At 49.8% G+C, this 13523-nt stretch overlaps 1 protein-coding gene across 1 annotated transcript in view; it reads left to right on the forward strand.

Annotated features, from left to right (window-relative positions):
• The window catches only part of Slc4a5 (solute carrier family 4 member 5), a 76461-nt gene that overhangs the window by 59832 nt on the left and 3106 nt on the right, over positions 1–13523 (forward strand). The window contains exons 18-25 of the mRNA XM_021164247.1: positions 1039–1200; positions 1912–2090; positions 3266–3338; positions 8411–8479; positions 9115–9288; positions 9788–9943; positions 10972–11056; positions 12003–12070. Of these exons, the coding sequence (XP_021019906.1) occupies positions 1039–1200; positions 1912–2090; positions 3266–3338; positions 8411–8479; positions 9115–9288; positions 9788–9943; positions 10972–11056; positions 12003–12037 (933 nt within the window). The 3' untranslated portion in view covers positions 12038–12070. The remainder of the gene's footprint in view (positions 1–1038; positions 1201–1911; positions 2091–3265; positions 3339–8410; positions 8480–9114; positions 9289–9787; positions 9944–10971; positions 11057–12002; positions 12071–13523) is intronic.

The raw sequence follows: 13523 nt of genomic DNA on the forward strand, positions 1-13523 counted from the left end.
TGCCTCTCTGCCTCTCTGCCTCTCTGCCTCTCTGCCTCTCTGCCTCTCTGCCTCTGCGCCTCTGCCTCTGCCTCTGCCTCTGCCTCTGCCTCTGCCTCTGCCTCCCGGGTGGTGGGGTCAAAGGCATGTGCCACTATACCTGGCTTCAGAATATATATGTTTAAAAGAAAAGAAAAGAAACAATGTACCCAGAAGTGGTTATTTGCTTATAGCTAACTCCAAGCCCTCTCAGATGTACCAACTCTCCACCAAAGTAAGGAATCTGAGTCTAGACCCTGCCTTTGAGGTAGTGTTAGTCTTAAAACAAAAGCCCTGGTTCCTGGAAGCCGGAGACAGCTGCCAGAGTAAAACCCATTGCTCTGAAATCAGGAACATCTGAGTTTGGATCTCCAGAGCCCACAGCAAAAGTCAGGCTTGGATGTGCATGCCTGCAAACCAGCATCAGAGGCAGAGACAGGCAGAGTCTGGGTGCTCAGTGACCAGCCTAACCAAATGGTGAGCTGTGTCAATCAGAGACAGTGAATCAAGGCAATGAGAGATGAGCCACAGAGAAAGAACCCTGATGTGCCTGCTGCTCTGGGTTTGCACGCACCACACACACACACACACACACACACACACACACACACACACACAGTTTTTCCTTTTAAATATCTACCTCTATCTCAGAGCTCCTTGGGCAGAGGCAGCACTGGGGTCATCCAGTGTTTTGTTCTGTCAGGTCTCATTTTGACCTTTTGTCTTACTGCAATGAGTGGTCTTGTCCACCCTCCTGGCTGCCCTCTGAGCATCACCTGTCTTTCCAGGGTGGTGCAGCTTATTCTGTTCTGTTTATTTCTCTAGCCCCATTGGATCTGTGCTCCTTCCTGGCCCCCTATGACTCTCTCTAAAATTGCGAGTACTTAGCATCTTTAAGGGAAAATACGGTAGTTGAGAAGTGTCTCCAGGAGGGGAAGGAGAGTGGTGGGGAGGTGGGAAGGCACAGGCAATAACTGGACAAGGAAAAGAGGAACAGGCCTCTCTGCTTGCTCTACTCAGCCCACAAGGCCCGACCGAGGCTGGTTCGTTGCCCCCTTTGGGAAGAACCCTTGGTGGGTGTACCCTGCCAGCATCCTGCCGGCCCTGCTGGTGACCATCCTGATCTTCATGGACCAGCAGATCACCGCAGTCATTGTCAACCGGAAGGAGAACAAGCTGAGGGTAAGGCTGAGCCACGAGCAGAGTTGGAGGGTTGAGGGGAGGGTGAAAGTTCTTCCTTCCACAGTCGGAGAAGTCCCCGTTTGGTGCCTTTAGGTGAGGGAGATGTGTTCGTGAACAAATCCTAGGTGGCTTGGTCTGAGAACCCGGTGCAAGCTCAGGCTGGGTCTTGAACCCCTCAAGTATCATTCTCTGGTGTGTGCCTCCTGGTAATGAAACTTGCACACCTCACACATGCTGCTGGGTTTAGGCCTAAAATCAGGAGGTTGAGGAATCTCCTCAGCCCCCTGCTCCCGGGAGCCCCCTCCCTGACTTTGGGTCTGAGAGATGCTGCCTTTCAGAGACTCAAGTCACTACTCCCTGCCCCACCGGGTCTGACCAGCCTGTGGCTGTGGCCACCGGGCCTGAGCTCTTCTCACCAGGTGAGCTCTTCTCACCTAACCCTAACCCAAATGTAGGGCCTTCCCAAGCCTCGGCGTCCCTTTTCTCCACCCCTGTCTGTGGCCCAGGCTCAGTTTTGTAGACAAGGTGTCAACTAAAGCCACCTTTGGGGACTGTGAGGCTCAAACACTTCCCAAGTCCTGAGTATCTGCCCCAGTGAGAGTCTCACCCCCTAGAATACACTCTGGTAGGCAGGGGGAGCTATGATCCACAAAATGGTTGCTTCTGGAAGGGTCAGACTCCCAGACTTTCTCCTGTCCCACTGTCCTGCAGAAGGCCGCTGGCTACCATCTGGACCTGTTCTGGGTAGGCGTCCTCATGGCTCTGTGCTCTTTCACCGGGCTCCCCTGGTATGTGGCTGCCACGGTCATCTCCATCGCCCACATCGACAGCCTCAAGATGGAGACGGAGACCAGTGCCCCGGGGGAACAACCCCAGTTCCTGGGGGTCAGGTAGGAGGGAGCGAGGTCTGGGTCACCTGAACAGGAGTGGACATCTTTTATGGAATGGAATTTTTTTCCCTCAGGGTAGTGGGGAAAGAAAGGCTTCCCTTACAACCACTGAAACCAAGCCATAGGAGGGATACTCAGAAGGAAGAGATGAAGATTCACTTCTCTCAGTTCTAACCGATATTTTTTGCTTAGTAGTCTCCAGTAGTAACACACACACACACACACACACACACACACACACACACACGAACAGCGCTTCTCAATCTTCCTAGTGCTGCAACCCTCTAATACAGTTCCTCATGTTGTGGTGACCTCCAACTGTGAAATTATTTCCTTGATACTTCATAATTGTAATTTTGCTACCGTTGTGATTCATAATGCAAATATTTGATATGCGATCCCTCAAAGAGGTAGACCCCCCCAAACCCCCCCCCCCGCTCTAGAGTCTCACCCACGGTAGGACCTCTTCTTGCCCTTTGTTTGACCCTCTGGAGGCCTCTCCATGGATTCACATCCCACTCAGTCGCCTTTGAGCCTTTCTGGACCCAACCAGGACTCCAACCCATAGCCCTAGCTTGTTCTTTCTCTTTCCCTCTTTGCCTCTCTGTTCCTGCCCCATGTCAGGCCCCAAGCTGGTTCATGCAGGAAAGCACATCCCCTGCCCATTTGGCACCAAAAGATCCTACTTGCTCCTCCTGCCCCTGCTGCCTCCTCTGCCAACAGACACCTTCCCAGGTCTTCATCCCCTGTGAGTCCCAGCGGTAGGAGCTCATCACCCAAGCAGGGCGCTAAGCACTTTACAACCATCCAATAGCAGTGCTGTTATCTCAACTGTACCCAGCTCAGGCTGATTGTGGCCTTGCCTATTATTGTCCACACACGAGTAGCAGAGCCAGGAGTCAGCCTAAGCCCACAGAGCTCAAGCCCCCGGCTGTTAGGCACTGTACAACCTCCCTGACACTCCTCACAATGCTCTGGGCTGATTGGGTGCTCCCTACCTTTCCTAACTAGGTCATCTGGGCCTTGGGCTGTGAGGCAGAGCCCAATTAAGGAACCTCCTAGGTCCATAGTATCGGGTGTAGTAAGCTTCAATCCAGTAGAAGAGCTGAACAAGTTGGGACTGGTCACTTGAGTGTCTTCCAGGTCACACCTGACTGTGTGCTCATCTCCACCAGGGAGCAGAGAGTTACTGGAGTCATGGTCTTCATCCTGACAGGCATCTCCGTCTTCCTGGCTCCTATCCTGAAGGTGAGGCTCTGCCCCATCGCTCCCAAAGTCCAGGGGCCACCAGCCTACAGGCTGTAAGAAAGGCGAGATAGGAACAGGCCAAGGTGGTGTCCGTCATTCATCGCTTCCTGTGATGTCCCCCGGTCTGTTATCAGTATTGCCATCACGTCTCTTCTGTCCCATCCTTTCCAGGGGCCACTGTCACCTTTCTGGAGTACATTCTTTTCCAGGGACTTCTGCAGTGTTCTGTCCTGCTTAGTCCAGGACCCTGAGAGCTGGCTAGACCACATTGCTGTGTTTAGGGCTCACTCCAGATCTTCTTGTTCTGCCCATTTTCTGAATGTAAACTTTGACCACGGGAATTCCCCAAGCTCTTCCGCAGGCACCGCTCCCACTCCTCTATGGTGTGTATCTTGGCACATGAGTGACTTTTCCCCAAAGCCTGAAACTCCTCTTGCTCCCTCCTAACAGCCAGAGAACACTGTAGCTGGGGTGCTCTCATGGCTGTGTCCTAATCAGTACCCACTAAGACATTGCTTCATGTATCTGTGACTGTGCATTCGTGTGGGTGTGTGGGTGTGTGTGGGTGTGTGTGAGGGGGTGTAGACCACTCACAGAATCTTGAGGTGCCAGACTCACCTGGAGTTTCGAGAGGCTGTAAGCCACCCACCAGGTTCTCCACAAGAGCAATACGTGGTCTTAACCTCTGAGCCATCCCAGTGGCTTCTCTACCATATGTTTTGAGACAGTGTCTCACTGAGCCTGGAGCTCACAAATTTGGCCAGGCTGGCCAGCAAGCTCAAGGGATCCTCTCACCTCCACTTTTACAGTGCTGGGACAGCAGCAATGTGCCTCTGTCCTGCCCTTTACACATGGCGCCTGGGGGTTCAACTCCAGACTTTGTTTGTGTTCTGTGCATCAAGCACTTTACTGGTGGAGTCATCTCTGCAGCCCGGGACTTTCCTTTCTTATTAAACTTAGTCCGATTTTGTAACCATTCCCTCTCCCACCTTTAAATCTCTTAAAACATCAGATTAAGAAAAGAGTGAACAGCCACTGATTTGCTCACTATGGCAAGTGTTTCTGACTTAAAAACAGATGCTGGGCACATCTGAGTCGTAGGTCCTTCAGAGGAAGGTCTCCACTGTGTAATGGATCAGATCACACACAGAGAAAGGTCTCCATTGTGTAATGGATCAGATCACACACAGATGGGCAGGTATTTTTCTTTCCTTTGAAAGTGGTTGTTTGTAGGACGACGGGATGGTTCAGCGAGTATTGAGTAATGGTACCTACCTGCTGCTGAGACTGCCAATCTCAGCTTGATCCCCCCCAGACCATAGGATGTCAGTAGAGAACCAACTCCTGAAGACTGTCCTCTGACCTTCCTGTGTGCTCAGTGACCTGCACGCATGAGCGTGTGCACAAATGTGCACACACACACACACAGAGTCAATCAATGTAAAAATAAATAGCAGCTGGAGAGATGCCTCCATGGTTAGGAACACTGGAACCTGGGTTTGGTTCCCAGCATTCTCATAGCAGCTTACAACCATTTGCAACTCCAGTTTCAGAGGCTCTGACGCCTCTGTGTGTGGAGGACAAAGCACAACTTACAGGAATCTGTTCTCTCTTGCCACCTTGCATGTCCCGGGTATTGAACTCCAGTTGTTAGGCTCAGTATCTAGAGACTCTACTTCCTGAGCGTCTCCTTGGCCCCAGAGTGTAATTTAAATGTGCACGGAGTATTCATTGTGAAAAGGTTTCTGGAAGAACCATCATGTGTCAGTCCTAATACTGTTTGTGTCAGTGTTTGTGTCAAAAACTTCGGTTCCTCCCTTCTTCACTTTGCAGACAGCAGCTCCCATCTCCCCTGGACAATGTCAGGCTTGAGTCCAGCTGTGGGGCGTGTTGAGCACTGCAGCCATTCCAACCAGCTCTTTTCTGTGTGTTGAATCGACCAGAGAACAGCTAGGAAGTTCTATCATAGCCTCCATCCTTGTGTTCCATTTACAAAGTGATCAGTTCTTTTATGGGCACATTTATTACACTCTGTGTGGAGTGGCCAGTCTTTCATGCTCTACTTTTGACATCCCACTTTGTGCTAACGTTGTCTGTGTTCTTAGTCTAAGGCAGCAGGCCTACAGCAGTATAAAAAAAAAAAAAAGATAGAAATAAGGGGTCGAGTGGCTCTCAGCAGCACAGTGCTTACCTAGCACGGACGAGGAACTGGGTCACATCCCCAATGGGGAGTCAAGATCGTAAACCACAGGATTTCTGATTTGAGCATCTCAAGGGGCCCACCTTCCTATAAATAAGGGCTTTGGGGGCTGGAGAGATGGCTCAGTGGTTCAGAGAGCTTGCTGCTCGGCCCAAGGACTTGAGTTTGGTTCCTAGCTTCCACACCAGGCATCTAATAACCATGACCCCTACCCCAGAAAATCTTACCTGCCTCTTCTGGCCTCTGAGGACCCCACACGTGCCTGGCACACACTGTCACACACACACACATAAAAATTAAAATTGTAAAGGTAAAAATGTAAAAAATGTAAAGGTAAGATTTCAAACGTTAGCCAGGCAGTTTTGGCGCACACCTTTAATCCCAGCACTTAGGAGGCAGAGGCAGGTAAATTTCTGAGTTCGAGGCCAGCCTGATCTGCAGAGTGAGTTCCAGGACAGCCAGGGCTACACAGAGAAACCCTGTCTCAAAAACAAAACAAAACAAAACAAAAATATCTCAAACGTATTAGTTAAATTCTTTCCAGTCAGTGCTGAACAACTACATCTCTCACAAGAGCTACAAACCTGGGGCGTGAGAAAGTTCTACCGCAGGAAGCAGAAGTGTGGGCTGGGGTGCTGCTGATAGGGGCCCCTGCAGAGCCACACAGTCCAACTGTGAGAAGGCAGTGAGGAATACAGCGCCCTGAGGGTGAGTATCAAGAACTTCCCAGAGCTTTGGGTGCTGTGTTTTCAAAATTCTAGGGCTGTAGCTCAGCTGGCGCACAAGCCAACCCTTGTTAGAGTGCTTACCCACTGAGCGTGCAACCGGCCCTGGTTTTCCATCCCCATTCCATCCCAAGCACTGTATAAACCAGGCAGTTTGATATCTAATTAGGGTGCATGCCTCTACTGTCTGTTTTCTTTATCTTGATTTTGTTTTGTTTTTCTGAGACAGGGCTTCTGACCTGGTCTCACTTTGTAGACCAGGCTGGCCTTGGACTCACAGAGATCTACCTGCCTCTGCCTTCCAAGAGCTGGGGGATTAAAGACATGCACCAACTCGCCTGGCCCTTAATTAGTATTTTAAATACTTATTTTATTTTTATTTACACCTATGTCTGTGTGAGTGTCTGTCTCCTTTGTTTGGGCACCGTCAGAAGCCAAAGGAGGGCATTGGATCACCCTGGAGCTGGAATTATAGGTAGTTGTGAGCCAGCCACTGAGTGCTGAGAGCAGGACTCAGGCCCTCTGGGAGAGAGCAAGCACTCAATCACTGAGCCTCTCCCCAGCACGGGACCCTTGTTCTTTTATTCTTTAGATAGATTTTCTCACCATGTAATCCTGGGTGGCCTGGAACTTGAGATGTACATCAGGATGGTGAATCAAACTATTCACAATCCTCCTGTCTCGGCCTCTCAAGTGCTGGGATTACAAAGATGAACCAAGCTGTTGGCATAGTGTTACATTTTATTTAAGGTTTTCGTTCAATCGCCCCTATACTTTAAGTGTAATTTGCACAGTGTTAACTTAGTGACTTTTTATGCTGTTTTATAAGGAGGACATTTTTCACAAGTCATATGTTAGCAGGAAGGTGCAAGGGCTGTCTAAATCCCTTCTTAACTTTTAGCCCAAATGCCTTAGGATCGAAGCTTGGGATCCAAGTCTTTTTTTTTTTTTAAGATTTATTTATTTATTTATTTATTTATTTATTTATTTTATACATGAGTACACTATAGCTGTCTTCAGACACACCAGAAGAGAGTGTCAGATCCCATTATAGATGGTTGTGAGCCACCATGTGGTGGCTGGGAATTGAACTCAGGACCTCTGGAAGAGCAGTCAGTGCTCTTAACCGCTGAGCCATCTCTCCAGCCTGGGATCCAAGTCTTAATGCTTAAAACGTTGAACAATCTAACTTAAAAGAGATCATTTGCTTGCTTGGGTGTCTTAACACTCTTTCTTTTAAAGATTTCTTTTACTTTTCAAAACTCTGTGTCCGTGTGTGGAGGTGCACACACGAATACAGGCACTCGTGGAGGCCAGAAGAGGGCATGAGACAGACCCCTTGCAGGTGACTGTGAGCCACTTGGTATGGACGCTGGTGCTCTCCATGGCTGAGCATCCCCGCCAGCCTGTTTCAAAATTCTTAAATGCACTTGCAGGTTAGGCAACCCATACAAATATCAGACTCTGTGCTTAGCAAGTGTTCTCCCATGACCACCCAAGAGCAAAGCAAGCCAGCCTTGGTTCAGCAGCAAGCACAGGCACAGATAAAGGGAAAAAAGGAAGAGAAATGCAGCCCAGTCAGGTGGTGGAAAGATGTTTGAAGATTCGGAATAATGGTTGTGGGGCAGAGTAAATGACATGGTTCCGTTGTTGAAAAAGCAGACTGTTGTTCTCATTTGCAGGAAGGTCGACCATTGAATCATCAGTGGTGAGCTGGGGGGTCTGTGTTCCTTAGTCTACACAACACTGCCTATAATGTGTGTCTTCTGTTACCTCTGCTCAGCTCACCAAGGGTCCCAGCCCCTTCCGTGGCTGTCAGCTGAGGCAGAGGTGGAAAGAATCTGGTGGGACTGAGTCGTGCTCAGTCTGAGTGGCTCTCCCTCTTGCTGGAGGGAGTAACTAACCCACCTCGTGTAGATTCTGAGTGGCTGGGAGAGCAGTTGCAGGCCAGTCTGGCCTCCTGACCTGGAGGCCTGTTGTCCCACCCTCATGCCCCCCACCCTGCATTGTCTGGCTTCAGATCTACTCTTGGACCCTCAGCTCCTTTAAAGACCAGCTCTCCAGAACCCTTTGTGGTTGGCTAACAACCCCATCCATCACCAGATAGCATGGACCAGTCCCAGCCCAAACCTCTCTTCTCATTTCAGTACATCCCCATGCCAGTGCTCTATGGAGTCTTCCTCTACATGGGCGTGGCCTCCCTGAATGGCATCCAGGTAAGGATGTATCCTCCCCAAGCTAATATGACCTAGAGCCAGAACTTCATGTCTAGTTGTGTGCTACCAGGACTCTAAATGTTTGCTGTCCCAACTCCATGAGAGAATAATGGTAACAATGCTACTTCCGTTGTGCCACCAAAATGACTACACTAAGTACTTTACAGGCATCATATAATCTATGTGATTGGGCCCATAGATTCCTGTTTTACATATGGAGAAGCTGAGGCTCAGAATTTGAAAGCCAGGTCAAGCTAACTCTTATGAGCCTTCCCTCCCTAATTCCCTAAAGCTACTCTATAAAAGAAAAGATTTTGTTTTGTTCTGCTTCACCGTGAGGCCAGGGCCCCAGGCAGTTTGTGCTGCTGTTAAGATGTTTTTTTTTTTTCCCTTAAATATGGACCATGTTCATGTTCCTTTTGTCACTCTCTGCAGGCTGTTTCCTACATCCAGTGCTCAGGGCCCCTTCTCTATGTTATACATGCCTAGATACCACTAGCCTATCACAATGCCCTATTAGAAGTCCCCTCTCCAAGATCCTACCAGGTCATCATGTCCCCTAGTGCAAGAGCTCAGTAGGTCTTTGGCCCTGGAGTTTAACCTCTTGGTTGAGTCCTATGCTATATTCTTGCCAGTTCTGGGAACGCTGTAAGCTTTTCCTCATGCCAGCCAAGCACCAGCCAGACCACGCTTTCCTGCGCCACGTGCCCCTTCGCCGCATCCACCTGTTCACCCTGGTGCAGATCCTCTGCCTGGCCCTGCTCTGGATCCTTAAGTCAACCATGGCTGCCATCATCTTCCCGGTCATGGTGAGGAGGGTGCGGTGGGCTTCTTGGCGCTTGGGAGAGTGGGCCTGGCAGTGCAGCGAGCAGAGAACAGCACCATAGAAACAGGACCCTGCAGAGAAGCCCAGATGCTGAGGTCAGGGCAAAAGTCAGCCAGCCTCCCATGATGGGCAGGTGGTATGGTGGAGGGGTGGAGCAGGATCAAAGAAGCCGAACAAAACAGAAAGGCAAAGCTCCCAGTGCTGAACTCCAAGCTGGTCTTGGAAATAGAAAAATGCATGCATTTGAGATGTTAAATGGATCATGAGGGAGCAGAGTCTGTGCTCAAAGATTCAAGAACTAGGGATGCTGCAATCTTCTGGGCTTGCTGGCTAGTTAGTCTTAGGGACATTGGAATGGCTGCAAAGAGCTGGTCACACACACATGGTCCCTGACCTCAGCCAACTGGGGAGAAAACACAAGCTCACCGTTACCTTTGAGCTCCCACGGAGTCTCAGCCTTTCCGCCCTTCTTCCCACCCCAGATCCTGGGCCTTATCATTGTTCGAAGGCTCCTGGACTTGGTTTTCTCCCAGCATGACCTGGCCTGGATTGACAATATCCTCCCAGAGAAGGACAAAAAGGAGACAGACAAGAAGAAGAAGAGAAGGAAAGAGGTCCATGAGACGGCAGAGGAGGAGGTGGCGATGGTGAGCAGTCTAGGCAGAGGGCAGAGACTGAGAGACTCGGTTCTGCCAGGATGAGGGGTGGCTCTGTGGGTGGTCTTGGGTGCTGAGACCCCATGTGTTTCTGGAAATGTCCTCAGGGTGGTCAGAGTTAGTGAGCTGGCTTGCCTAGAAGCAGACAATGGCTACTACTGTGGGGTCTCAGGACCATTTTCAAGTCCTTCTGTGGGTTCTCAGGACCATTTTCAAGTCACTGGGGCAGAAGAGGCTTCAACATAGAAGGTAGTTGTAAGGAGAATTGCCTGAGAAAGGAGCATGTCTAGGGAGAGAGTCCAGTGGGAACTCACATCAGGCCTGGAGGCCAGGGGTGTCACCCTGGTAACAGCTTAGCTTGGGCCTACCTACATGGGATCAGGGATAGAAGTGGGAGAAAGGAGACTTCACTAAAGGTACAGTGACCACGTGGTTGCCCCGCCTACTTTTCCCCTCTCCCATGCTTCTTTCATCCTGGCCCTAAAACACTCAGGGAGTTGAGAGCCACATGTCAGCCCACGATGTACGGTAGGCACCAAAACTCCAGGCAGAAAGATTCAAACACTCACTACAAATGGTGGAAACTCTTCCCCAAATGGAGCACAAACTCCCAATAGGGCTATATAGCCCCAAACCACCACAGCACAGTTACCCACTGTTCTACAGCCCAGGACATAGCAAGGAATTCAGCCAGCAACGTCTCTCCAAAGGGTACAGTCTGTTGTGTAAGCGGTCACTGTGAGTGACTCAGACCATAGCAGCATCGCCATAAAGAGACTTGTAAGATGGGTGTATGTGACGCAAGCTTCATTCTTCTACTGAGTCTATGTATCATAAAATGCTGAGACCTGGAGAAACTCCTGGCATGTGGGAGTTACTCAGTACTTGGCCTGGGTGGGCAGAGGCTGGTGGCTCCCACACCGTGCATGTATGCATCTTGCTTGCGTCTCAGTGAGGAAACCTGAGAGGTTGCCTTGGTGTTTATCCGCTTTCCCGCTGTTTTTCTCCAGCCCCAGTTCCTTCCTCCCTCAGTTGTAAAGATCCCCATGGAAGGTATCCCATCTGATCCCCAAAACGGTATCCACTGTGTTGCCAGTAAGTAAAGCCCCTGCTCTCTCCCTTCCTACTCACTGCCAATCTTGAGGGACGTCCCCTTGTAGCTCAGTGCTCTACTTGTTTTAGATGATGAGGATGCTGTGCCTGGGAGAAATAAAAAGAATTAGCCAAGAGCATAGGAACGCCACCATGTGCAGACACCCCTTTCCCGTAAGAGTATCCTCCAGACTTCACTTTAGACAGGACCGCCATTCCTAACTTTCCTTTGGCCCCATGGCTTTGGTGGTCTTCCCCTTCATTGTTTTAGAACACATCTGTCCGACTATGGCCCCCAGTCTCCCACATCTTCCTGGAATTATGACGATTGAGAGTCCCAGTCATCATTCCATATTAGAGAGACAGCCATGAATGAGTCCAGCCCCGGCATGGCGCTGTGATCCTGTGAAAGCCACAGGCAGGCACCTGCCACTGCTGACCGGGAGCTTGCTTGGGAAAGTCAGCTTATGCTCACGAAGACCCTTCTAGCTCCTTCACAGCGCCTAGTTCTTCCCCAGTGATAGACAGTCCAACCTGCCCTTGTAGTCTTCTGTAGGTTGTAATGGAGCCCTGATCACAGATAATGGAGGATCCTATCAGAACTTGTCACTCTTCTCAAAGACAGGTCAGATGCAGGGGGCCAGCACGGGCTCTTGAGGGCTCTCCATCACAGCACAAAGTCACTTGAGGTTTCTTCTCCCATCCCACATTCTGTCCTCCTCTCAGTCCTGCCCTCCCCATGCCCTTCCTAACCAGCTAAGAGCCCCTGTGTGAGGTATTGAGCCTGAAGCTACCCATCCTCTGTGAGGCCCCAGTATTCCTTCCCCTTATGCAGTGTTGGCTAGGGCTGAAGAGCAGAACACAGAGAGGGTGAGGGGGTTCTGGAGAACAAGACTGTCCCCCGTACCCTGCTGGGCTTGCTCACAGCTGGCTCCTCATTTCCCTCCAGGAAAAAGATCTTCCAGTTGGAGTTACTCTCTCTGACTCCTCCTTCAGTGGCTCAGAACTGGATCGAAGGTAAAGGCTATCTCCTCTTCTCTTTTCCACGTGCATGGGTACGGGGTTATTGACTGAGCCAGGGGAGACTTATCAGTGGGTACACTCATAAGGAAATGACTCCCTCCCCGAGCAGCCATAAACTGCTCTAGGCCAGGGTGGGGTGGTGTAAGGGTAGGGAAGGGGCTCATGTGAGGTAGACTCTGAGCATCAGACAAGTCTAATCATTGGCTGCAGGCTTGAGGGGCAAGGCCGGCTTTGCTGGCCCACACCCGGGAGACCGGTGAATAACCTGGCCATGGAGATGAAGAACTAAATGTATGCACTCATTGCCACCAAACAGGGTTTCAGTGCACAAAGGAATTCAACGTTAGAAAAGGAACGGACTGCAAATCACTACCCAGAATACTGAAAGTGAACACAGAACAAAGAAAGTATTCAACAATGAAGGCTAGCATGGTTATCTGTAAAGGAAGCTTGGGTGGATATGCAAAAGGTCAAAACACAAGGCACTCCAAGGAATAGAGCAACAGTGGGGCTAGTTATCACAGGTCAGATAAGGACTGAAGAAAGCTAACTAGAAAGTAGACATAGAAACATTCAGGAAAAGGACTTGGGAGGAGGGAGGTCGCTCAATGGTTAGAGTGCCTGCCTCTCATGTAGAAAGCCCTGGGTTCAATCCCCAGAACTTTATGAAATCAAGCATGGTGGTATGTATGTGTCTATGATCACAGCAGAGTCAGGAGGAATAGGAATTATTGCTATGGAGCAAGTTCAAGGATAGCCTGGCTTATCTGAGACCTTGTCTCAGGGAAAAACACAAAACTATTTTTTTTTCAGGGAAGCATTCAAGGCCCAAATGCCAGGACCCTCATACCAATGTGGTCCTTGGTGTTCTCAATGAGATGCCAGGCATGAAGAAAGTCCTGCACACAGCAGGTCCTGGATATGACTCAAGCTGCGTGGGTGTCAGTGCCAGGGTGTGTGGGTGTGCTTAGAGGCCAGAGAGGACATCAGATCTCCCAGCACTATGTTGCAGGTGGTTAGGAGCCACCACATGGGTGCAAGGGCATTCCTCTACAAGAACAAGTGCTCTTTAACCACTGAGCCTTCTCCCCTCAAATAACTTTAAAAAACTTTATACTAAACTTTAAAACTTTATACTAAATCAAATCTCTAACTCATCTGCAGACAAGAGCCTACACCAAGGTAAGGAATTGAAAAGAAACTGTTAAATTACACAGAGCCACAGAACAAGTTCATAAGTTCAGAGAATTTGGTTAGATAGAGATGGCGTTTGCCACAGGCTCTGGTGTTTCCCCACCTCTGAAAGCAGTTAGAAAGAAAGGAGTTCTCACCATAGAAGAAAGGGCTCAGCGACAGGACCTGGATGAAGCCTTAAAACTGGAGGGGCACACTTTGGTCTTCCTTCTTCTTGAATTTCATGCGTTTAGCAAATTGTATCTTATATCTT

Source organism: Mus caroli, chromosome 6, assembly GCF_900094665.2.
Source record: "Mus caroli chromosome 6, CAROLI_EIJ_v1.1, whole genome shotgun sequence".
Taxonomy (NCBI): Eukaryota; Metazoa; Chordata; class Mammalia; order Rodentia; family Muridae; genus Mus; species Mus caroli.